This window comes from Eumetopias jubatus, unplaced genomic scaffold, assembly GCF_037043125.1.
Source record: "Eumetopias jubatus isolate StellerSeaLion01/CBP00866 unplaced genomic scaffold, mEumJub1_p1.0 scaffold_8, whole genome shotgun sequence".
NCBI lineage: Eukaryota > Metazoa > Chordata > Mammalia > Carnivora > Otariidae > Eumetopias > Eumetopias jubatus.
The window spans coordinates 30,119,110-30,146,192 of NW_028274814.1; the positions used below are offsets into that span (position 1 = coordinate 30,119,110).

Consider the following 27,083-nt stretch of genomic DNA (forward strand, 5'->3'; position numbering starts at 1 on the left):
TTTTTCAAACCCCACCCATGTGCTAGCCCAGAAATTCTGACATGACCTTCCCGAGAGAGGCAGGTTTCCTAATCGAGAATTACTGACTTGACCCAATAATTCTCTTGATTGAGGCTTTGTGCCTTTTGTTTTACAAGTTTTTACTTTAGTAAGAACTGTTCCTAACAAATTCTCGTAACATTTCACTATGATTTGGTTACTCCTATTTGTGTCTTCTCTATGTTCTTTAACAAGGTCAAGGCAGGGAGGTAACAAACTACTTACAAATAATAAAGAGAATGGAATAACATACAGAGCACTGGAAGTTTGGGTGATACAGCATAAATAAATATATTAATATGGCTTCCCACTTTTACCAGAACTCTCTGCCAATTACATTAAAGTTCAAAAGCTAAAGGAAAGACAAACATTTTAATTAAAATTAACTTATGAACCACAGTAAAAAACTAAACTATCATAGAAATGAAAACAAACATTTCAGTAAAGTTAATTTGGACTAAACTGTCCTAACACTTCCAATTATCCATTAAAATTACGTTACTAAACTTCCTAGCATCAAAAGTCAAAAGACTTAAGCAGCAAGGAAGGAAAGAAAAGAGAATGAAACATTTAAGAATATCCTGAAGTTCCTACATCTGATCCATATCAGTTGTTTTACTTTTTCTCAGTTTCACTTTTTCCTTCAATATCAGTATATGAATGCTATAAAAAATATGGATATTCTAAAGAGGTTCAAATAGTGAAACAATAGGGATGACAGTTAAAATGATGGCTTTCTTGAGCTACATTACTTTCTTTAGCTACATTCGCCCAAAACAAACTGGGAAGCCTAAGCATGTGTGACTCGGTCTTACAAATAAGCTGCACTGCTAGGCTAAATGCAAGTCAGGATTCCTCTAAAAATCCTCATTTGGGAAACCTTGTGTTTAATATTTGCAAAAAGGCAAAATAATATTTAAAAATCTAAGTAAACTCTAAAGCTCAATATTTGAGAAATAGGTTGCTTACAGTGAAAGAAATAAAAGTTGTCAGAGCTTTGGAAATGCACATTCTATGGTTATGAACTCTTAAATTCCACAAGATGTTAATAAGAAGACACAGGCTTTTAACTTTTCAAAGTACCCAAATACTACATATATCCACATTTTTGAGGGTCAATGCACAATAATAAGCAAAAAACTGAAAAAACAGTGCAAGCTGAAAAGCAAACAAAAATAGCCCATCTTACAGTGTTTGCCAAATACATGTGGTCAGAGAACACTTTATTTACCAATGTGAGGAATACTGCTCTCAATAAAGCTATGAATAGATATAATGGTTTAAAATAAACAGTAGGATGGGGTGCCTGGGTGGCTCAGTTGGTTAAGCGACTGCCTTCGGCTCAGGTCATGATCCTGGAGTCCCGGGATCGAGTCCCGCATCGGGCTCCCCGCTCAGCAGGGAGTCTGCTTCTCCCTCTGACCCTCTTCCCTCTCGTGCTCTCTACCATTCTCTCTCTCAAATAAATAAATAAAATCTTTAAAAAAAAATAAAATAAACAGTAGGAAATGATTTTGTGCTAACAGATTTTTATTCCTAAAACTATTTATAGTTAAAAATGCTTCCCCTTTAGGTCAGCATTCTCCAAAAAGCAATATATTTATATAAGTAACCATTTTACAATTAGCAGAAGGTAAAGCATGTCCAAAGCAAAACAGTTAGAAATCCACAGTAAACCTTGAATCTTTCATGATTTCGTAATAAAATGATGTCAATTATACTCAAGAAAGCACAAGTTTCCTGCTGTATAACAAAGGAGATAGATGACCATTTTATTAAGAAATTATTTGACATTATCTCTTCTTACACAATGTACTCTCATTTAAGAGTTAAACTAGTGTACAAAACAGTATGAGCACTAAATAAATGGATGGCTGCATTTTTGCTGAGTAATACACATGCTTCACTTAAACATTCAAGGTTATCAGAATATTAAGAGAATGAAGAGGGGGCTATTCTACAGAGAAATACTAAAACAACTTAAAAAGTACCTGTCTGTAAAGTGAAAGAGTGTCCCCTAGGGCTTAAGTGACCAATAGAGAGCAAGTGGGGAAAATTCAAGTTCAATCACAATAATTCTAGAAACTGAGTTAATATTCTTTCCTATAGCACCTAGCTTTGGGCATATTTCCCTGCTATTTATGGATTCAGTCTTAAAAGTTAAGTCAAGCTTGACATAAGCTGGATTCTGTTCAACGTGCCCTGAGATAATCTCCCCCTTTCTCAAAATCTATCAGCGATACGGAGTGTCTGCTTTTGGACACTTGTTTCTCTTTTTAACTTCTAATAAATAAGAGGGATTAGAAAATCACAAACTGATCTCTGATGCTCTGGCACACATATCTGTTTTCCATTCTCTAAGCATCTCGTCTGAAAGCAAAGAATGAGATTTAGAACTAATGCCAACACCTTAGGTGCCTCAGTAATTCTAACATAAATTAGCCACTTCTACATCTCCCCGGGACTTTCATGACCACTTTTCTTGTTTGTGCATTATACAATAGCACTCATCAAAGACAGAAACACTCAGAACCCAACAGTATTCACCATTAAAGGCCCTTATTAGTATTTCCTACTGAAGGACTGCAACCTACCTCCGTTAACACTGTGGATGCCTACATATTTGACCTAGTCTAAGTAGGCCCTTTGATAGTTGTTAAAGAGCCCATTCCCTCATCATCTAATCCTAAAATGTATTACCTTTATTTTCAAGACATTAAGGGATTGCCAGTTTCAGATAAATACAACTTTTTTGGATCTAACGAAAACTTAAATGTGCATACCTAATAACCATTCCATTTCTGGGAATCTATTCCTCAGAAATACTAGCACGAGCACACACGAGATATGTACAAGGCTACTCCACACACCGGCATCTATGGGGATAACCTAAATTGCCATCAATAAGGAAACACCTTACAACTACTACATAAAAACCAAGTAAATCTGTATATACTGACATATAAAGATATCTACTCTACTACTGAGTAAATAACATGCATTATATAATGCCATTTTGATAAAAAATATATAAAAAATTATGTGTTTGGAAGTTTACAGAAAAAGATCTAGAAAGATGGGAAACCAAATTGTTAATGGTGTCTAAACCAATGGTTATCGAAGTGGAAGTGGATAAAGGTGAACTTAAACGTTTTAGCTTATATATATTATTACATCTTAGGTTTTTTTCTTACATAAGCATGTACTACTTCTAGTATTTAAAATATCTCAATTCAAAATCAAGTAAAATGAATCATAATTTCAAAGAAGTACAAATAGAGAAATGTGACAATTTCCCTCGAGCCCTTTCTGGTGCAATTCGAAAATTTAATCACCTATTAATTTTGGATTAATGATTCTTTTGGATTAATGAAATTTGTACTCACTGGAAATTGTAAATATTTTTTAAAAAGTCCTTTCATTTAACATGATATAAATTAAAAATTTTCAATTGTACTGTTCTACTTGGATTCATTAGTAATAACTCATAGCATTTAGTTTAATACCCACTCTTTTCTGATAGGAACCCTGGCTCGGTCTTCTCTAAAAGAAAATGTAGCTGGGAGGGTGGTCTTAATTCATTTTCACCAAGTATACCCCCAGAATTCTTGACATAGTCCTGTTCTCTGTTAATGTCATAAATGCTAAAATGAGAAAGAAAAAATTAAATCATAAAGTGAATAGTTCTATTTATGGCATACCTACCATATAAACAAATGTCTACTGAACATCTAATTTACATTAGGTACAATTCTGTAATGTTACCTCCTTTGACAAGTCTCCAGAGCTAAGGCTTAATTGGTTCTATAAGCAGTAAAACATAAAATGAAATGCTTTTCCTTCAATATTTAAGTTCTAAAGAAAATCTGTTCACAGAACTAAGTTATGCTTATAGGAATCACTTTTGCCTCAAGATAAAAAGTAGAGGTTATAGAACCACATTTAATGTTCTACTGGTTGAAAGTAAAATCAAGTAAGAACACAAACAAAATCTGTCCCCACCCCCAAATTAGTATATGACCCAATCATTCTTTTTTTTTTTAAGATTTATTTTAGAGAAAGAGATGGGGGGAGGGGCAAAGTGAGAGGGAGAGAGAATCTCCAGCAGACCCCTGCTGAGTGTGGAGCCTGACATGAGGCTCAATCCCACAACCCCGAGATAACCCAAGCCGAAGGCAAGAGTCAGAGGTTCAACTGAGCCACAGGCGCCCCGCCCCATCCATTCTTTAAAAAAAAAAAAAAACTATTAGTGGTGCCTATTACATATACAGTACCATGCTATGTCCTGGATTCAAGACAAATGAGAAACCATCTCTACAATAAAAGCTTAGACTAGAAGACGACGACAAACCTATACAGAAACCAGTACTATAAATGTGTGGGAGAATCTAGAACACGATGCAGTGGATGCATAATAGGGATTTCCTTAAGACAAGGAAATGTCAAGAAGTTTTAGAGGTATCCATACTTGAAATCTGAGTAGGTATTCAAATAATAAAGGAGCCAAAAGAATGAGCTAGTCTGCATGTTTTCTAGGCAATAGAAACAGTAGGAGCAGAGGTAGAAGCGTTAGACACATAAGGCACCACAAGTAGTTTTATTTGAAGAATTCAATATGCTTCACACAAAATATTAGCATGTCTAGTTTTATAATAGTACACCTTTTTCCAAAAAGGATTTGAGGCAGAACTGTATGGATATCTTCAAAATTCTGTAGAAAAAGTAGCAATATTGGTAACATTCATTCATTAAGGAAATAGGTTATGTCAAGAGGGGAAAATTAAAGAGGGTCTTCTATATTACTATCTCAGTATTTACTTTTTAGAAAGATCTAGGTGTTTGCTTTGATTCACTTTTCTCATGTTCTCTTTGGTTTTGTTTTATACAGTAAAAATCATGGTAAAATAAACACATAACATTTCACATCTAATCTTTATGTCCTTTGCCATGGTACCTAGTCTCCCATGTGCCTCGTAATGTACTGTTTCCGAAATGGTTTAATCTTTTTCTTCCTTTTCTTTTCTGTTCTGCTAGTGCCCATTTCACATCCTCCTGTGGTCTGGCTATCTCTTCCTCAAATTCTTATAATTCTGCTTTGTGGTCTTCATAACTTCTGTGCTTCACTTATTTTTATTTTTTAACACTTTGAGATATAATTCACATAGCATACAATTCACCCATTTGAAGTGTACAATTTGATGGTTTTAGTTTATTCAGACCTGTGCAGCCATCACTACTGTCAATTGTAGGCCACTTCATCACCCCAAGAAGAAACCCTGTACTCCTTGGCCACCACCCTCATCTTCCACTGCTCCCTATCCCCAGGCCTAGGCAACCACTAATTTACTTTCTGTCCGTATAGATTTGCCTATATTGAACCATTTTATGTATATGGAATCATACAAGTGGTACTCTGTGACTGGCTTCTTTCATGCAGCATCATGTTTTCAAGGTTCATCCATATGGTAGCATGTTTACTTCACTCACTTTTCGTTTCATTGGCTCATTTAGGGCCAAATGATATTTTACAGATATACCACATTTTCTTTTATCCAATCATCAACTGATGGACATCTGGGCTCTTTCAACTTTTTGGCTATTATGTATAATAATGCTATGAATGTTCATGTACAAGTTTTTGTGTGGACATTTTTTCATTTCTCCTGAATATATACCTAAGAGAACAACTGGATCATATCATAAATCTATGTTTAACCATTTGGAGAACTGCCACTCTGTTTTCCAAAGTGACTGCACCATTTTACATTCTCATTAGCAGTGCGTGCAAAGTTCTACTTTCTCCACATCATTGCTGACACTTGTTATCTTTCCGATTACAGCCATCCTAGTAGCTATGGAAACGATATATTAATTTACTTGTAAGTTTATGTTGGAATTTTAGGTTACACTTTTCACCTACTTCAAGAGATCCACAAGCTTTTACATAAAGGGCCAGGCAGTAAATTTTTAGGATTGTGAGCCATACAGTCTCTGTCACAAAGACTCAATTCTGCTGATGAAGCATAAAAGCAGCCACAATGTGTAAATGAATGGAAATGACTATGTTCTAATAAAACTTTATTTAGAAAAACAGGCAAGACTATAAGGCAGTAGCTTGCCCACCCCTGATCTACACTGTACCAGTATTTTGGGCTTTTCTTATCATCTGTAGAAAACTGTGGTGCATATCCCCCCACCTTAGCCTTTTCTTACACATTTATATTAGTTAACTACTGCTTAGTAACAAACCATCTCAAAATTCAGTAGCTTATAACCACAATCATTTACTGCTGCTCACATTTCTACAATGTTGGCTGAATTAGGCTTAACTCAGCTGGGGCAGCCCTGACCCACGTGTCTCCCATCTTCCTTCAACCAATGAGTTAGGAAGGCATATTTTTTTCTCATGGAAATGGCAGAGGTGCAGAGAACAAATGGAGAATACCCAAGTCCTCTTAAGGTTTACTAGGCCTGAACTGACATACCATCATTTCTACCTGATATTACTGTCCAAAGCAAGTCATATGGCCAAACTCAAAGTCAAGGGGGAGGGAAAAATACCCTGTCTCTTTAGTGGGAAGAATGCAGTCATGGAAGGAGGGAATAAAGCCCTGGGGTTCATAACGCAATTGATGGTAGTGATGGTTGTACACCTTGTGAATATACTAAAACCCAATGAATTCTATCTCAATATTACAAATATTATGTTAAAAAAAACCAACAAAGAAATGCAATCTACCACAGTATCACTGTAAGGATGCTGTGCATATTCTCTTTGTTTTTCATACTTGAACAAGATGAATTATCCTGAACCAGCAGAAGGGTATAGGGAGGGATCAGAGAAGTTTTTTAGGTTTCTTAATGTAAGAGTTCCCCCTTCTCTGTTCCTGCATCCAAGGATTTTTGAAAAAAATAATATGGTGCCTTTGTTGCCAAACCTCTTGTAACCTGCAAGTGTAATCTGGTTCAGGAGGGCCTATACTTCCAGCTCTGTTTTCCTCTTCAAGACTACTATTACTAAGAGCCACATCCCTTGCTTTCCAAGGTCATATACTCACTTCCAGTGGTATTTTGTTAGCACATTCTAAGATCTCTGGGCCACCCAGGCACTTTCCAATTCCTCCCTGCTTTCCTTAGTGGACATGGTACGGCTGTTCAGTCTTAGCCTGGTATGCAGCAATTCTCTCTTAGGACGGGACTGCTTCTGGACTAAACAGCTGCTGGTGATTTCTCAGCTACGCCCCCTCTGCATAACTCTGCCTTTTCTCACAGAACTGTTGGGGCTTCCCAACAACACTTACATATAATTTCAAGTTGACAGGGTTAATTTTATTCTTGCACTTATTCAAACTGTAGTTTGAGAACTGCACCTCCACCCCCCATTCTTCTTTCTAGAAGTAGAATGATTAAGAACTAATTTGGTTTTTGGTTTTGTTCTCCTGTTTTCTTCTTCAGGACACCAGACAGAAGACCCGTTCAACCAGAAGCTCAACTCTTCCAGTTCTGGGACTTAGACGATGTTTTCCTCCCACTGTATAAGACAAAAGACCTCCTTGACTGGTTCTCCATTTTTTCTTATTTACTCACTCTTATTTTCTAATTCTTGTGGCTGTTTTATTTTGGGGAAGAATTCTTCAGCTTTATTATCCAATCCTTATATATTTTTTTCTGCTCTCACAGAGACCTTTTCTGTTTTCTGAACAATTTCTCTTTTTTAAGAAATAGAACCTCTTCTTTCACAGATGTCATTTCTTTTCTCTTTAAAGGTACCATAGTTGTATTTGGCTCAAGTTTCTTCTGTTACATGCAGTAAATCTGTTTCTACCAAGCTCCTTTTATTTCCTGCGTTTATTCCTGTTGGTTGTTTTTCTGTTTTTTGTTTTTGTTTATTTATTTATTTGAGAGAGAGAGAGAGAGAGAGAGAGAGAGAGAGAGAGAGAGAGAGAGAGAGCACCAGTGGGGGGAGGGGCAGAAGGAGAAGCAAACTCTCCACTGAGCAGGGAGCCCAACTTGGGGCTCAATCCCAGGGCCCGGGGATCATGACCTGAGCCAAAGGCAGAGGCTTAACTGACTGAGCCACCCAGGCACCCCTCCTGTTTGGTTTATGTTAGAGACTTCCACCAAATGGCTGGTGATCCTTGGCTGTCCATTTAGGTTTACATGTGATGCACTTACAGCTAACTGGAAGTGTTGCATAAACAGTGTCTCTTGACCAGCAGCTCTCGCTCTCTCTCTCTCTCTCTCTCTCTCTCTCACGTGATCTGATGGTGATGCAGCTGTTTAATCAGGCGAACTCCCAAAGTCTGTATCTGTTAAATATTTTACCAGAGGTTGATGTTTCCCCAGAAAAGAATCCTTTAATATCTTGTTTAGGGGGAGCGTAAGCTTGACTATTAGTTCTGAGAGTCACACAGAAAGACAGCTCTGGCTTCACTGTTCAGTATGTTGACTTCCACTTAATCCTCATTTTCACGTAGGTGTTTGCTCCGCCTCAGCTGTCTGAGCCTGCCTCCTGAGTGTAATCATCTCCTGCAGGTAAATTTCAGTGCTCTGTCTGAGGAGAAGATAGCTAGGCAGTTGTCTAGGTGCAAGGAGCAGCGAAGGGAATCCAGAGCATCAAAACCACAAAAATCATCACTGAATCGTTCTACTTCTACTCCACCCTATAATCTTGCTTTTAGAAGTACTTGTAACTTCCAAATCCTGAGCTGCTACCAGATTGACTGGTGGGAATCAGCTTGCTTCCTGGCAGCTTACTGCTCTTCAGCCTTCAGCATCCCGTAATCCATAGTCATTATCACTCGACCATCTCCTTTCTAGTTCCCCAAACGTGATTTCCCCTGGCTCCACTTTTCCATTCTTTTTGCCAATTTATATCTTTATTTTTTTACTACCACCTTAGTGGGATTTCCAGAGGGTGTATACAAAGGGACATGTTAAACTAGAAGTGTCTACTTACACTAAGTCTTAATTTCTTCATTTAAAAAATGTGGACTACACCCTTTAACTCTGGTAGCTATGATTACCAGTATTTTTTATTTTAACTTCTATAATTATGAAGACTTCATTTTATTCACCACAGACCTAACTGCATATCAAAGCTTCAATAAATATTTCATTTAAAAAGAATTACCTTTTAGTGCATATGTACTCAATAAGCATGTCCTCAAATACAGAAAAAGTACAATCTCAAGTAGAACTTCAATGATATTTCTCTCAAAGCACTCTGTTCCTTTCTTTCAGAGTACTTGTTATGATTTCTAACTACATATTCATAATTACTTCATTAATGGCTAATTCCCTAATAAACCAAACCCTATGAGGGCAGAAACCATTTCTGTTTTGTTTACCTCTGATTACTCAGCATCCAGCCCAATGCCTGGCATACGGTAAACATGTATTTGGTAACTAAATGAAAGAATAAATAATATTTATGCTATTTAATCTGCTCCAAAACTCAGTAAAAGGAATAAAGCTTCCCAACTTTTTAATAAGGCAGCCAAATGCAGTACCAAAATCTGGCAAAACATGAAAAAGAAATTAAAGACTTATCTCTAGTATGAACACTGATACTAAAATCCTAAACTATGTGCACTGGCAAAGAGAATCTATCAGGATATTATAATACAAGATCAATTCAGATTCATTATAGTATTGTTAAGAATTGGTTCAATAAATAAATAAATCCATAAATTTAACTAACTACATTAATAGGTGAAAGTAAAACAATCACAGAGGGGCAGCTGGGTTGTGGGATAAGGTAGGAAAGCCAAATGTCAGACTGTCAAAACAAGTTACTATATACCAGTTTATATTATGATGCCTTATAATTTGTAAATTTTTGTTGCTGCAGAGTATTTTTAAAATTTATGCATTACTTTTGCCATACTTGATCTAAAAAACAAATTAAGATGCCCCCAAATAAAAGCTGTTTAATAACACAGAAAAATATTCTACCACACCAAAAGAAAGCCGGAGTAGCCATACTTATATCAGACAAACTAGATTTTAAAACTAAGACTGTAACAAGAGCTGAAAAAGGGCATTATATCATAATTAAGAGGTCTATCCATCAAGAGATGTAACAATTGTAAATATTTATGCCCCCAACTTGGGAGCTCCCAAATATATCAATCAATCAATAACAAACATAAAGAAACTCATTGATAATAATACAATAGTAGGGGACTGTAACACCCCACTTACAGTAATGGACAGATCATCTAAGCAGAAAATCAAAAAGGAAACAACAGCTTTGAAACACACTGGGCCAGACGGACTTAACAGATATATTCAGAACATTTCATCCTGAAGCAGCAGAATACACATTCTTCTCAAGTGCACAAGAACTTTCTCCAGAACAGATCACATACTAGGTCACAAATCAGCCCTCAACAAGCACAAAAAGACTGAGATCATACCATGTATACTTTCAGACCACAACTTGAAGTCATCCACAAGAAAAAATTTGGAAAGACCACAGATACATGGAGGTTAAAGAACATCCTACTAAAGAATGAATGGGTTAACCAGGAAATTAAAGAAAAATTAAAAAATACATGGAAGCAAATGAAAATGAAAAGATGACAGTCCAAAACCTTTGAGATGCAGCAAAGGCAGTCCCTAAGAAGGAAATACATTGCAATACAGGCCTACCTCAAGAACCAAGAAAAGTCTCAAGTACACAACCTAACCTTACACCTTAAGAAGCGAGAAAAAGAAGAACAAATAAAGCCTAAAGCCAGCAGAAGAAGGGAAATAATAAAGATTAGAGCAGAAATAAATGATACAGAAACAACAACAACAAAAAATAGAACAGATCAACAAAACCAAGGACTGGTTCTTTGAAAGAATTAATAAAACTGATAACCCCCTAGCCAGACTTACCAAAAGGATAAGGACCCAATTAAATAAATTCACAAATGAAAGGAGAGTTCACAACCAACACCACAGAAATACAATTATAAGAGAGTATTATGAAAAATTATATGCCAACAAACAGGGCGATCTGGAAGAAATGGACAAAGTCCTAGAAACATACAAACTACCAAAACCGACACAGGAAGAAATAGAAAATTTGAACAGACCCATAACCAGCAAAGAAACTGAATAAATCAAAAATTTCCCAATAAACAGAAGTCCAGGGACACATGGCTTCCTGGGAGAATTTTACCAGACATTTAAAGAAGATTTTATACCTCTTCTTCTCAAACTGTTCTAAAAAATAGAAATGGAAGGAAAATTTCTAAACTCATTCTGCAAGGCCAGTAGCATTACCGTGATTCCAAAACCAGACAAAGACCCCATTAAAAAGGAAAATTACAGTCCAGTGTCCCTGACGAACATGGATTCTCAACAAGATACTACCAAATCAAATCCAACAGTACATTAAAAGAATTATTTACCATGATCAAGTGGGATTTATTTCTGGGTTGCAGGGGCAGTTCAATAGTCGCAAATCAATCAGCGTGATACACCACATTAATAAAAGGATAAGAACCCTATGATCCTCTCAATATACGCAGAAAAAGCATTTGACAAAATACAGCATCCATTCTTGATAAAAACCCTCCACAAAGTATAGGTATAGATGGAACATACCTCAACATCATAAAAGCCATATACAAAAGACCCACAGCTAATATCTTCCTCAATGGGAAAAAACAGCTTTTCCTCTACAGTCAGGAACAAGACAAGTATGTCCACTCTCACCTTTACCATTTAACATAATACTGGAAGTCTTAGCCTCAGCAATCAGACAACAAAAAGAAATAAAAGGCATCCAAATCAGCAAAAAAGAGGTCAAACTTTCACTATCTGCAGACAACGTGATACTCTACGTAGAAAACCCAAAGACTCCACCAAAAAATTGTTAGAATACATGAATTAAGCAAAGTCCAGGATATAAAAGCAATGTACAGAAATTTGTTGCTTTTCTATACACCAGTAATAAAGCAGCAGAGAAAGAAATAAAGGAATTGATCCCATTGACAACTGCACCAAAACCAATAAGATACCTAAGAATAAACCTAACCAAAGAGGCAAAAGACCTGTACTCTGAAAACTATAGAACATTTATGAAAGAAACTGAAGAGGACACAAAGAAATGGGAAAAAATTCCATGCTCATGGATTGGAAAAATAAAGACTGTTAAAATGTCTAGACTACCGAAAGCAATCTACACATTTAATGCAATTCCATCAAAATAACAACAGCATTTTTCAGAGCTAGAACAACCAACCCTAAAATTTGTATGGAACCACAAAAGACCCAGACGAGCCAAAGTAATCCTGAAAAAGAAAAGTAAAGCTGGAGGCATCATGATTCTGGACTTTAAGCTATATTACAAAGCTGTCATCATCAAGACAGTATAGCACTGGCACAAAAACAGACACATAGATCAGTAGAACAGAACAGAGAACCCAGAAATGGACCCACAACGATATGGTCAACTGATCCTTGACAAAGCAGGAAGAATATCTAATGGGAAAAAGATGGTCTCTTCAACAAATGGTGTTGGGAAAACTGGACAGCCATACGCAGAAGAATGAAACTGGACCGATTTCTTACACCATACACAAAAAGAAATTCAAAATGGATTAAAGGCCTAAATGTGAGACAGGAAACCATCAAAATCCTAGAGGAGAACACAGACAAGAACATTTTTGACCTCGGCTGGAGCAACTTCTTACTAGACATGTCACTGGAGGCAAGGGAAACAAAAGCAAAAATAAACTACTGGGATTTCATCAAGATAAAAAGCTTCTGCACAGCAAAGGAAACAATCAACAAAACTAAAAGGTGGCCTATGGAATAGGAGAAGATATTTGCAAATGACATATCTGATAAAGGGTTAGTATCCAAAATCTATAAAGAACTTATCGGGGCACCTGGGTGGCTCAGTTGTTGGGCGTCTGCCTCCGGCTGAGGTCATGGTCCCAGGGTTCTGGGATCAAGCCCAGCATCAGGCTCCCTGCTCAGGGGGAAGCCTGCTTCTCCCTCTCCCACTCCCCCTGCTTGTGTTCCCTCTCTTGCTGTGTCTCTCTCTGTCAAATAAATAAACAAAAGAAAAAAAGAAAAAATAATGAGTTTTTTTTATCGTTTATTGATAAAAAAAAATGATAACTCAACACCCAAAAAACAAACAACCCTGTTATGAAATAGGCAGAAGACAGGAATAAACACTTTTCCAAAGCAGCCATCCAGATGGCTAACAGACATAAAAAGATGCTCAACATCACTTATTATCAGGGAAATGCAAATCAAAACCACCATGAGAAGGGCGCCTGGGTGGCTCAGTCGGTTAAGCATCTGCTTTCAGTTCAGGTCATGATCTCAAGGTCCTGGGATCAAACCCCATGTCAGGCTCCCTGTTCAGCAGAGAGTCTGCTTCTTCCTCTCCCTCTCCTCCTCCCGCTTGTGCTCCCTCCCTCCCACTCTCTTAAATATATAAAATCTTAAAAACAAACAAACAAACAAAGAGGTACCACCTCACACCTGTCAGAATGGCTAAAATTAGCAACACAGGAAACAACAGGTGTTGGTGAGAATGTGGAGAAAGGGGAACACTCTTACACTGCTGGTGGGAATACAAATTGGTGCAGCCACTCTGGAAAACAGTATGGAGGTTCCTCAAAAAGTTAAAAATAGAACTACCCTATAATCCAGTAATGTACTGCTAGGTACTTACCCAAAGGATACAAAAAACACAGATCCGAAGGGGCACACCCTATGTTTATAGCAGCATTATCAGCAATAGCCAAATTATGGAAAGAGCCCAAGTGTCCATCGACTGATGAACAGATAAAGAAGTTGTGGTATATTTGTACAATGGAATATTACTCTGCCATCAAAAAATGAAATCTTGCCATTTGCAATGACGTAGATGAAGCTGTTTATATTACGCTAAGTAAAATAAGTCAGAGAGATAAATACCATATGATTTCATTCACATGTGGAATTTAGGAAACAAAACATGAACATATAGGAAGGGGGAAAAGAGGGAGAGGGAAGCAAACCATAAGAGACTCTTAAGGATAAAGAACAAACTGAATTGATGGAGGGAGGTGGGTAGGAGGTGGGTATTAAGGAGGGCACTTATGATGAGCACTGGGTGTTATATATAAGTGATGAATCACTAAGTTCTATTCCTGAAAGCACTGTTATACTATATGTTAACTAACTAGAATTTAAATAAAAATTTTGAAAGAAAAAAAAGATTTTTATAATAACATTAAAAAAATTAGGTAACTTAACTTTATGTGACTTGTACCTCCAACTCAAGACACAGTGCAAATTATTCATTTAATTTAGCTCTTGATATTTAAAAATTGAGAGTTAAAATTATTACATAAAAATATAACAAATCTGTAATACATGGTATATGCAGAAACGTCAAAAAAAAGAAAAAAGAAGAAAAAAAAAAGTCCTACCCAGATGAATGGATAAAGATGTGGTATATATACACAATGGAATATTATGCAGCCATCAAAAGGAATGAGATCTTGCCATTTGCAACGACGTGGATGGAACTGGAGGGTGTTATGCTGAGTGAAATAAGTCAATCAGAGAAAGACATGTATCATATGACCTCACTGATATGAGGAATTCTTAATCTCAGGAAACAAACCGAGGGTTGCTGGAGTGGTGGGGGGGTGGGAGGGTTTGGGTGGCTGGGTGATAGACCTTGGGGAGGGTATGTGCTATGGTGAGCGCTGTGAATTGTGCAAGACTGTTGAATCACAGATCTGTACTTCTGAAACAAATAATGCAACATATGTTAAGAAAAAAGAAAAAGAAGAAGATAGCAGGAGGGGAAGAATGAAGAGGAGTAAGTCCGAGGGGGAGACGAACCATGAGAGACAATGGACTCTGAAAAACAAACTGAGGGTTCTAGAGGGGAGGGGTGGGGGGATGGGTTAGCCTGGTGATGGGTATTAAAGAGGGCACGTTCTGCGTGGAGCACCGGGTGTTATGCACAAACAATGAATCATGAAACACTACATCCAAAACTAATGATGTAATGTATGGTGATTAACATAACAATAAAAAAGTCCTATCATAAATTGTTTAGGGGAAAGAAAGGTAGATCCACAAAAGAGAAACATATGTATCTATATAAAGTCACTAAGAACACACCACAGTTCAAACAATGGTCCTCTTCTGCCTAACACTTATCAAAATATCCAGTATCTTTCTTGTTTATTTGGTTATCCTCCCACCACTAGTTTATTAGCTTAGCAATTACAGAAACTTTGTCCTTTTCCATGCTGTATCCCCAATGCATAGAACAGTGCCTGGTACACAGTTTTCAATAAACATTTATGTAATGAATAAATAAAAAATTGTTTTCCAGATCATTTTTCTATTCACCTTGATCCACCTTCCCCTGACTTAACACTAAGTTCCAGCTACAATGATCTTTCTGATTCAGGCTCTTTCCCCTTTTCAGACCTTTGCACCTGCTGTTATTTCTGACTAGAATGTTCTTTCTCCTATTCTGTCCATGGCTTAGCTCCCACTCTTCCTTTAGTGAAATCTACAAGTTATTCCCTCAGATAAACCTCTGACCACCCCACCTAAAGTAGGTGTTCTCTTTTAAAGCACTCCTTACAACGACATGCAATTATTTTATCAATTTACTTTTTGGGGGGAGCATCTTCCCCACCAGGATGTCAGATCCATAGAGGCACATACTTGTTCACCAAAGTTCCCCAGGGTCCAGCAGAGCTCCTAGCACCACAGGAAATACTCAATACGAAGTTATCTTTAGGTGGGTCAAGTATAGGTATTTTTTATCTTTTCTAACTTTTTGGAAAAAAGGATCTCCCATAGCCCTAAATAGCAGCAAGCTAGTTTTTAAATATGAAGACAAAGCAGAGAAAACAAATGGAAATAACATTTCTCATGAGGCAAAACAATAGAGACCCATGAAACAAAGAATCCCTGTTAAAAAGAGAAAATACTATAGAATAAGATATGATTTTCATAAAATTTTTTAAAAATGTAAAGAAGTTTGCCATGTACAAGAGTTTAAATGTTTTCTAATGCCCAGATAATCATACACAGAAGGAATAAAAACCAAAGGACCTTTGCTATAAGGGCAAAACATGTGTACTCACTGTTTTACATTTCAAAAGGTGACCTATAAATCTGTACACACGGTAGAGTTGTAAGAAGCGATGCCCTCTCTCTAGAAGTTTTGCAAGGGTTTCCTCACTACCGTACTCAGAGAATCCGGTGAGGAGTTAGGAGCACAGGAGTTCGGTAAACCTGTAAGTACCATCCAACCTGTCTTGGTGGCCCCACTGAAGTCTCACTCTCTGAAGTGCTCTGAAGGTTAGACACCTAATCTGTCCCTTCTCCCAGTCTCGTCTGCACCCGGCGCTAAGGAAGACAGCCCGCTGGCCAGGTGGGGCGCCCTGGCAGCAGTGGGGAGCAGAGCTGCGGGTGGCGGCCAGCCCCTCCCTCCTCACCTCATGGTGCATGGGGGAGGGGGCTGCACCTCTGCCCAGCCGGCCCGTCGGCCCCCTCCCGCCAGCGAAGGCCAGTGCGGTGGCCAGGGTTGCGCGGGGCGGCACCTTTTAAAAGTCAACGAGGGCCGCCAACCGCGAGCCGGCGGAGAGCAGGCGCAGACCCCAGAACCCCAGCCACAGAACCCGGTACGGGGTTCGTGGGAGCTGCAACCTGGTTTGAGGGCTGGTGGAACAAGCAGAGTGCCCTTGGTCTTCCCCTTTCTCTGATGTATCCCAATACCCTCCCCCTCAGGTGTTTGTTATTTTACAGTGAGTGCTCCAAGCTTCAATTTCTTCAAGGATCTTGCCCACAGGCTCTCAGTAATGCTGTAATGATGACTGATTGCAAATCCCAGACGTAATCTGAAATCCACGTCTTTTCACTACAATGATCCCCGATTATTCTAAATCAGTGCCCCTATAAAGCTTTACCATTATCATCCATATAAATTCACCAGCTACAGTTTCATGGGGCTCTGTTGTATAATTTACAAAAATAGAAGGTCTACTGAATATGATTTTGAGTGCTCCATAGATTCCCCAGGAGATGCTGATATCAGCACCTGTGGTCAGGATGGGGGTGCTCACCCACTAAGCCAGGCAGCCCTAACAAAACCTACCAAAAATAAAACTTTGGGGGGCCATGAAGTATTTGGCCTGACCCAAGGACATCTTTACTTTTGGCTCATGCTTTAACGAAGTTACTGAAGACATGCACCTGCATTTCCTGAACATATTTGCGTTTGCTAGAGGAAAACCTACTCAGGAGATCCTAGAGAATCATTACCACTATTGTGTTGTACATATAGAAAACATACAGGAAAATCTTAACTCACAAAATTCACTTAAATTCATAAAGAATCATGTAAATTGATTATGAACTATTTAAAATAGCAAACTCACTTTGAGTGTTTAGTATATCCAAAGAGAGAGAAATTGCTTTTTTAAAAAACATTTCTGGAGGATTATATCCATTATGTAAAATGAGATATACCCATGTACTATGACTTTTTCATTTAACTGTGGCATACTTACTTCTGGATTTAATATTCAATTTCTGAAGATTGTTTTAACATCCTCAGAATCCAACCTGACAGTAAAAAGTATTTTTGTATATCAAATAGATGCTTATAATCTTATATCTACCAAATTTTCTCTTGTTATGCTATATAAATTCTTTGGAGGCCATACTTTCCATGTTCAAGTTATGCACCCTTTATTGGAACCATTTCAAAGTTTATATGGTGTCATTAAAGTAACTGGCCTTTTTTTGGCTCTTTATCAAACTGGATTTACTAATTTGTGTTCTACTTTTTTAAAAAGATTTTATTTATTTGAGAGAGAAAGAGGGAGAGAGGGAGCACAAGCTGGGGAAAGGGAGAGGGAAAGGGAGAAGCAGACTCCCCACCAAGTAGGGAGCCTGACATGGGGCTTGATCCCAGGACCCTGAGATCATGACCTGAGCAGAAGGCAGACCCTCAACCAAATGAGCAACCCAGGCACCCCTAATTTGTGCTTTAAATTAAACTATCAGCCTGCAATGAGATGGCTGCCTTAAACTCACTACTATATTTTATTACAACGACACTGTTAAGTAGTTTTGTACCTCTTAAAAGAAAATCCTAAGAATAAATTTTTCTCAGGGACAATTACATTTTAAAACCTGCTTCGGATTATTTTGATTACAGATGATGAAAGAGAAAGTGAGCTAATCCATGCCATAACAAAGGTGACTTTTTTTTTTTTTTTTTTTTTAACCACTCACACCCCTAGAAATATCCCATCCCGAAAGTCCTGGGCAAAAGAACAGGCCTGTTCACTAACAGTGGCTTACAGAGAAGTAGGGGATAACCACAGGGTAAAGCAGGTACTTCAACTGGTCAAATTAATCTGAGAAGTTAGGGTCTTGAATATTCTTCTAACCAGGGAGGGAGCAGATGTACTCAAAGGTTCTAAACAGGGTCTATTTCACCATGCTAAGGAAGGTAGTGAGTCTTTATACAGAATATAAGCAACGGATTTAATTCTGCAATTCTCCTTCTCTTATTAAGGGAAAACAAAGTATGCTCCAGACACATTTCTTATGATAAAAGTAGTGTTAAAAAGAGAAGCCAAACTTAAAACAAAAACAAAAGGCCAATGGAGTTAATCAATAAAAATAAAACCTGTTACTTTTAGAATGAAATAAACTTTTAGCAAATATATTCAAAAAAGAAAAATTAAAAAGCAGAACAAGGGGCGCCTTGGTGGCTCAGTCGTTAAGTGTCTGCCTTCGGCTCAGGTCACAATCCCAGAGTCCTGGGATCGAGCCCCGCATCAGGCTCCCTGCTCTGCGGGAAGCCTGCTTCTCCCTCTCCCACTCCCTCTGCTTGTGTTCCCTCTCTTGCTGCATCTCTCTGTCAAATAAATAAATAAAATCTTAAAAAAAAAAAAGAACAAAAAGGAGACTATAACCACAAATACAGGGAAGACATTCCTAAAATTATAAAACATCATACACAACTTATACCAATTAATTTGAATACTATAAAAATATAAATTGCCAACACTGATCTAAACAGAAGAAACATCTAAATAAACCAATTATGATGAAAAAAACTGAAAGAGCAGTCACAGTCCTACCCCTTCTCCCAAAAGACTAGTTCCAGAGTTTTATTGTCAAATTTCACTTCTCACTTAATCAGATTATCACAAATCCACAAGTTTGGCAATGCAATCTGTTGGTGGAGCTGTGGGAAACAAAGTGAGGGGGAAAGCAAAAAAAAAAAAAAAAAAAAAACAGGAAAAAATACATACTACGTAGATGATAAAAGACTGATTTAAACATTAAGATGGATAGATCAATAGAAATGGAAATTCACAGTTCAAGATTGATGAACAGCTAATAAACACATTTCAAAATACCTCCAGTTTATAGATTTAAGAAGCCAAACAATCCCCAGCAAGATAAAGATACACTGCATTGAAAAAGCACAGAGCGAAAGACAGAGAGAAAGATACCAAAGTAGTCCGAGAAAAAAGAACTGAGACACAGTTGACCTCTTAGTGGCAATGGAAAAAGACAAAGGAATGAGGGATGAGATCTGCAATGTGCTCAACAACTGCCAACCTAAACTGCTATATTTAGCAAAACATCTTCCATAAATGACAGTAAAACAAAGATATTTTCAGGTAAACAAAAATGGAAAGAGTTCATCATCAAGCAATCCTTCAACAACAAAAAAGCCATCCCAAAGGACATGCTTTGAGCAGAAGGAAGATGGCCCTAGTCTGATGTTCTAAAAGATAAAAGCAATAGAGAAAAGTAGTAAAAATGTGGGAAATGTAAATAAGCACTGACTGTAAAACACAACAATAATTCTAAACAGGTCCCCTTCTGTCCAGTAAGAATATTATTTAAAAATATTAAAACATATAACATACAAGTCATGCAGGGACTGAATGAGGTTAAACTTCTAAGGGTCTTTTTTTTTTTTTTAAGATTTTTATTTATTTATTTGTCAGAGAGAGAGAGAGAGAGAGGGAGCACAAGCAGGGGGAGCAGCAGAGGGAGAGGGAGAAGCAGGCTCCTCACTGAGCAAGGAGCCGGATGTGGGACTCGATCCCAGTACCCTGGGATCATGACCTGAGCCGAAAGCAGACACTTAGTGACTGAGCCACCCAGGCGTCCCTCTAAGGGTCTTGTATCATCTAAGAGGAAGGTGAAACTATTGGGTTTTTTGTTTGTTTTAGATTTTGAAAAGTCAAGGATGCATATTTCTAAGAGAATTATAAAAAAGGGGGAAAAAAGCATATTTTCCAAATTAGTACATGGGGAAAATGGAATGATAAAGATATTAAATCAATACTTAAAAAAATAACAGAAGGGGGACGCTTGGGTGGCTCAGTCAGTTAAGCGTCTGCTTTTGGCTCAGGCCATGATCCCAGGGGCCTGGGATCCAGTCCCACATCAGGCTCCTTGCTCAGCAGGGAGCCTGCTACCCCCCTGCCTGCCGCTCCCTCTGTTTGTGCGCTCACGTTCTCTCTGATAAATAAACAAATAAAATCTTAAAAAAAAATTAAAAAACAGAAATTAATAAAAAATAACAGGAGCAAAAAGAAATATAAGATAGCCAGGGGAAACAGAAAGCACAAAATAAGAGTAATTACAGTGAGTGTAAAAAGGCTAAATGTCCCAGCTGAAATGCTTTAAAACTGCATTAAAAAATTCCTACAGATGCTCTTTAAAAGAGACATCTAAAACATACAAGTGCATGAGTCTACAGCTATTTCAAAATAAATGAATTTAAAAAACACAAAAAGAAATGTATTATAAAAATCACAAACCATAACTGATGAACTATAAGCAAGATGAATTAACAATATAGAAGGGAGAAATATTCAATATCAAAACTGAAAAAAAGACAATTACACATGCTTCACACATTAAAGATAGCAAGAGGGCACTGTTAACCATAACTATTAAAAATTCAGACAAAACAGAGATCTAGAAAAATCTAAGCAATATTGACAATTTTTTTTTCAAATCTTGATTAAATCATGTAACCACTAAAAAAGATTAAATCACTAGTAAAAATTTGCCACCAAAAAAAACTCCAGACCTAAGTGGATTCACTGGTAAATTCTCTGCAACTGGTTATCTACATGAGAATAAAGTTAAATTATATCTATGCTCCAAACTACCCATAATTAACAATTCCAAATACACAGACACGAAATGAAAAATCTTTAAAATTAACAACTTCTGTTCATTAAAAAACACCATGGAGAGAGAGAAAAGGTATTTGCAACCCATTTAACTATCAAAAGATTAGTACCCAGAGTGTGTAAAGAAGTCCTACAGTCCAGGAACACCTGGGTGGCTCAGTCGGTTAAACATCTGCCTTAGGCTCAGGTCATAGTCCCAGCGTCCCGCATCAGGCTCCTCGCTCAGCAGGGAGTCTGCTTCTCCCTCTGCCTGCTCTTCCCCCTGCTTGTTCTCTCTCTCTGACAAATAAATAAATAAAATCTTAAAAAAAAAAATCCTACAGTCCAACAACCCAATAAAGAACAAAAATGGACAAAGGATATGAACAGTACAAAGAGAGAAAAAAAGGCCTCTAAACATACGAAAAGATGCTCAAACTCAGTCATAATTATCTGTAAACTGATTTATCAAACTACCAAAGCACACAAGTTGAGCAATGCATACTGTGAGGGGGGCTTTAGGAAAACAGTCACTGCAGTATATTGCAAGTAACCATGCAAAATCCCAAGAAAAAGCAGTTTGGCAATATTTCTCAAAATTTCAAAGGCATTTAACCTTTAACCCAGTAATCAGAGTTCTAGAATTAATAGTACTAGAAATACCTGCTCACATACAAAATGACAACTCTACAAAATTACTCCATGCACCATTATTTTTAACAGCAAAAGACCAGAAACTAATTATCTACTACAGACTAGTTAAATAAACTGGTACAGCCACACAATGAGAAATTGTTTTCCTATGCTGTAGAATAAGCATGCTACCTTTATATTGATTTGTATTTGTATGTATGTATATGTGTGCATATACTGATTCCTGGATATACTGATAAATGGAGAAAAAAACGTAGCATAGCACAAATCAGATTAAGAGGAATATAAAAACAAACACTGGGGAATGAGTTGGATACATACAGGAAAGAAAAGATTTTTCTTTGTATGGTCTTTGCACATTTTTTGTTTAAATAAATTATTCTAGTAATTTTTTTAAGCAACAGGAAGAGTTCAACTTGTATATATAACATTTTTTAAAAATTCATACATATAAATAAAACAAGTACCCAACAGAAAAAGTGGCAAAAACATGACTCAACATTACACAGAAGAAAATAAACGTTTTACTTCTTTTATGTAATCACAGAAATGCAGGTGAAAGCCACATATCATTTCCACCAGACCAGCAAAAAGTAAAAAGCTAAACAATGCCATACATGGAGAGAATGTGAGACAATGAGAGGTTTCATTCAAAATTAGTGGTGTATAAATCACAACTACCATCTGGGAAAAGTTATACATTATCTAATGAAATCGAACATGCACATATCTTCCCAATGGATCCAGCAATTCTACTACTAATATGCCCAAGCAAGAGTATCATATATATGCACTTGAGGATGAACAAGAACATTTTGGTAGCACTAATTATAACAGCCCCGTCTTGGAAATAACAGGATGTTTGTTCATAAAGAATAAAACAGCCAATTATATAATCCAATTATAATATATTCTTAGAGTAGACCATTATACTTCAATGAAAATGAATGAATTATAGCAGTGATTCCCAAAGTGGTGATGGTGCTTAGGTGAGTTTTTATCTCTACTGAAATGTGTCATCATCTGAGAGATCTAGAGAACTCAGAGAATTAATATCTACGGCATGACCAATGTGTGGATGAAAGATCCCTTCAAAATGCAAGATAGACCAATGGGTTCTCACGTCACAGAATTTGAGAAGTTCACTGACATGGCTTCAAATTTTACACTGCAGTTAACCTTTAAAGAAACTGTTAGTTTTGGGCGCCTGGTTGGCTCAGTTGGTTAAGCGACTGCCTTCGGCTCAGGTCATGATCCCAGGGTCCTGGGATCGAGCCCTGCATCGGGCTCCCTGCTCGGCAGGAAGCCCGCTTCTCCCTCTCCCACTCCCCCTGCTTGTGTTCCCTCTCTTGCTGTCTCTCCCTCTGTCAATTAAATAAATAAGTAAAATCTTTAAAAAATAAAAAAAAACTGTTAGTTTTATTTTTCTTTGATATTCATCAAAACCTATCTTAAAAGTTTATAAAAACATTCCTCCCTTTTCTAAATACACAGATGAGTCCGGATTTTCTTCATATACTTTCAACCCAAACAACATATTGCAACACACTGAAGAAGCAGACATGAAACTGAGTCATTAAAGATATTTGTGAAAATGTAAAAACAATGCCCCTTGTCAATAATTTTTTTGGAAAAGTTTTTTCATTAAAATGTTATTTATATTAAGATGTAACACGTTATTTTTTAGAGGTACACCAATAAATGCCATACCTAACATACTTTAATGAATCAGTTTTAGTATCTAATGACATAATTCCCATAAACAAAAGATCTTTAAGGTCCTCAGTAGTTTTTAAAATCATAAAGGGAGTCATGAGACCAGTTTCTGAGATGCTGAACTACAGGCACATGCTTCAACAATGATGAATCTCAGAAACATAATGTTTAAGTAACTCACAGATAAAGCTCAAAAACAGGTGAAAGTAAACAAACGGGTTGATTAAAATATATATATATGTGATAAAACTATACAGAAAGGTAAGGGAATAATTAACACAAAATTCAGGATGACCATGGTGATGGTGGCGGCAATACACTGCTTCTGGGGAGAGGACACAATAAAGCTTCTAAGGTACTTAGATGTCCTTTTAAGCCAGGTACACAGATACACTGAAAACAACAACAACAACATAACAACAACAGTACATATAAATGGTATACTTCACAACAAAAACTTTAATAGAAGAAACAAAGGGACATACCTACTATCCTAGAAGGAAAAACTCAAAAGAATGTCTCTTCTCAAATTAATCTATAAATTCAATGCAATCACAAACAATATCCCAACATGATTTTCTATAGAACTTGGAAAGATGGTTCTAAACATCATCTGGAAGAAAAATGCAAAAAATGCCCAAAGCTTTTTTCAAAAGAAAGTAACAAGATATATTATAAAGGTACAATAATTAAAACGGTGTGGTAATAGGTAAATGGGTCAAAGAAGAGTTCAGAACCCAATTAAAAAAAAAAAAAAGCAAAGGATATGACCCAGCCAAGATTTTTTTTTTTTTATCACCCAGGAGATAAAAATTAAAATGAGAAGTTACTTTCAGTTATTAGAAAAATTAGTAAGATGTTAAAGAAATACTGTTATCATCCAGTGCTGGCTAACAGGCAGATAAAGCATACCGTCTGAGAGTGGATTTTATTAAAGGGTATGATATTTGAGGACAATTTCACAGCATTATTATCCAGCATTCTCATAGAGAATCAACTCTGCAGGAATACTATCATTGTTATAGGAGAAAACTTGAAAATAAATTTCCAGCAAAAATGAAAGACTCATTTGATAAAGATACCATACCTACTTAATCATACTAAGCAGATATCATACTACATTTGTTAAACACTGTCTCAGGCAAGTTTTTAGGCACTTTGGGGATTTTAATTCATTTAAGCAACGATGTTTGGAGTATAATACAGTTCTTTTTAAAGAGAGCTGGTTACATTTGAGTCAATGTCCTGAAAACCTCACATTTTAAACACTGTTCTTGGTCTTCCCTAAAAGAATTATGTACACTCTGTCACTTTTTACTTCTCTCTCGTCTGGGTTATTTACTGCTGTGCTGAACACACTGCATGGCGCTCTCCAGTTCTGGAAGACAGTTTTTCAACAGAAAATATTCTTACACTGTAAAAGAGTATCCGCTTTGTAATAAATCTCCTGAGTAGGCTCACTACCAATCTCGGATCCTATAAATTTACGTATCACACCCTTTTTCCCTTCTAAAGCTTCTTCAGGAAAACACCGTGGGCCCTTTGATCACTAATGTCAGAGTAACATCATACACTCGCTCAACACCTGAGTTTACAATAAATATCCTCTCATAAACCCTGCCACTTCTAACTGCCTTACAGGGAAAACAAAGGTAAGACAGGTGTATTTACATTTCTGGATTTCAAATAGACAAGTACTAAATGAAACTAGAGGATTTTCGAAGCTGTCTTGCTCAAGTTTTGAGGCTAACCTGCCCTGTTCCCCTACAACCTGCGGCTGGGTGCCACCTTCAGATAAACTGCTGGGCTGCATGGACCAACGTAACTACGACACTCCTTGGGCACCACTTGAGCTTTCTGCTACATGACCCTCCCCAGGGATAGACCCTTTCCTTCCAGAACTCCTTTAGAAGAGAGAAGGCCGCGCACCGCCGTGGATTCACGACCGGGAGCCCCGAGGTGCAGACTTCATACAGAAGCCTTTACACGCTACGTGACAGCCAGGCCGACGCACATGAGCAGCGCTGGAAGTACGCATTGTGGCCTGCGTGAGCGTGAAGCTGTGCCCTGACAAGCAACTCAAAGGCAACGCCTCAACAGTTCTGGACGTCCTGCCTCGGGGGGCAAGGATGGGTTCCGAGGCTCTACACGGACGTGTCAAAATCAAGGCGGGGGGGAGCGTTAGCACCGCCGAGAATGGCCACCGGTTAAAACAGGCCGACTCATCCAAACAGCAGCACGGCAAAAACGACTCTGCAAACCACCGCCCCCCTCCCGCCCCTTCACCCGAGAGCACAGCGAACAGGCAAGAGAGCGTTAGTCACGCCCCATCCAAGGAAAGCAGGCAGTGTCCTTCGGAACTTAAGCACCGTTGTGCAGGACAGCAGCGCAGCCCCCAGCAGACGACAACAAAAGCCCGAGCAGCTACGCCGCGCCCTCAGCCTCGGAGGCGGGGGCGGCTCCTTTCCTCCCTCCAGGTGCACAAGCAGTGGCGCCCACCGCGGGGAAGGTTTACCTGTCTCCCGGGCGGCCGCCGCCCCCGAGGATTTGAGGTTACTGTTCAATTTCTTCCTCATGCTTATGGGCGTCCGCTTCTCCCCACATGCACTTCCTCCCTCTCGGTCCCCGCGGCCAAACGTGACAGGTACGTCCGGACCCTAGGAGTCACCCGCCGCGCTCCGCCCTCTCCCGGACCAGGGAGCCCTCGAGGCGCCTTCGCGACTCTTCGCTCCCGGGCTCTCCAGCGGGAGCCCTCGGCGCTGTCTGCACCGACTCTTCAGGGACGCGCAGGACACTCCACGTCGCAGCCTGGGCTTCCTCTCCGCCCTGGTGCCGGCGGCGCCCGCAGCGCCCCCCGGGCAGTGCCCGGCGGCCCCGAGACGCCGGTGCTGGGCACGCGGGCCTGGCGCCCAGGCTCCCAGCCCGCAGGCACCACCGCGCCTGTAAGCCAAAAGTCGTTCTTCTCCCGCAGGGTCATAGGAAGGAACGTTCCGCAAGACGCGCCCCGGCCTGAGAGAACATGTCGATTATCTGAGGTACGGCGGCAGAAAACCGGAAGTAAAACCTCTGGCCTCGGGAAAAGCAGAGGTTGGGGGGCGGGGGGGGAAAGAGAAAGTGAAAACTGAACCGTGGCGAACGGCGGGAGCCAATCACTGAGGAGAAGCCAATGCGCCGGCGCGGAGTGCGGCCGGCGTCCACGCGGCGCTCGTTTCTCTCCTGTGCGCAGGCGCAAGACTGCAGCGCGCCCGGGGATTGGAGGATGGAGTCTGGCTTGCTCAGCTGAGGGCGGGGCGAAGTAAAGCCTGGGTCTCCAGGGGTTCGTGCGTGGCCGGATGCGGAAGACGTGCAGGGGAAGATGTCCGGCTGCCGTGACGTGTCTGCGTTGGTTCTAGCAGCTGGCTCGCTCGGGGCTGTGGTGTTTATCTCCCGTTATATCTCCTGAAGGTGCGGTGGTGACACTTGTCTTGCCCAAAG

The 27,083-nt window shown here is 38.7% G+C and overlaps 1 protein-coding gene across 2 annotated transcripts in view; it reads right to left on the reverse strand.

Moving 5' to 3' along the window:
• The window catches only part of TASOR2 (transcription activation suppressor family member 2), a 73,094-nt gene extending 46,427 nt beyond the window's left edge, over positions 1-26,667 (reverse strand). For both annotated transcript variants that reach the window (XM_028114625.2, XM_028114624.2), the window contains exon 1: positions 26,125-26,667. In XM_028114625.2, the coding sequence (XP_027970426.1) occupies positions 26,125-26,185 (61 nt within the window). In that variant the 5' untranslated portion in view covers positions 26,186-26,667. The remainder of the gene's footprint in view (positions 1-26,124) is intronic.
• Between the last annotated feature and the right edge of the window lie 416 nt (positions 26,668-27,083).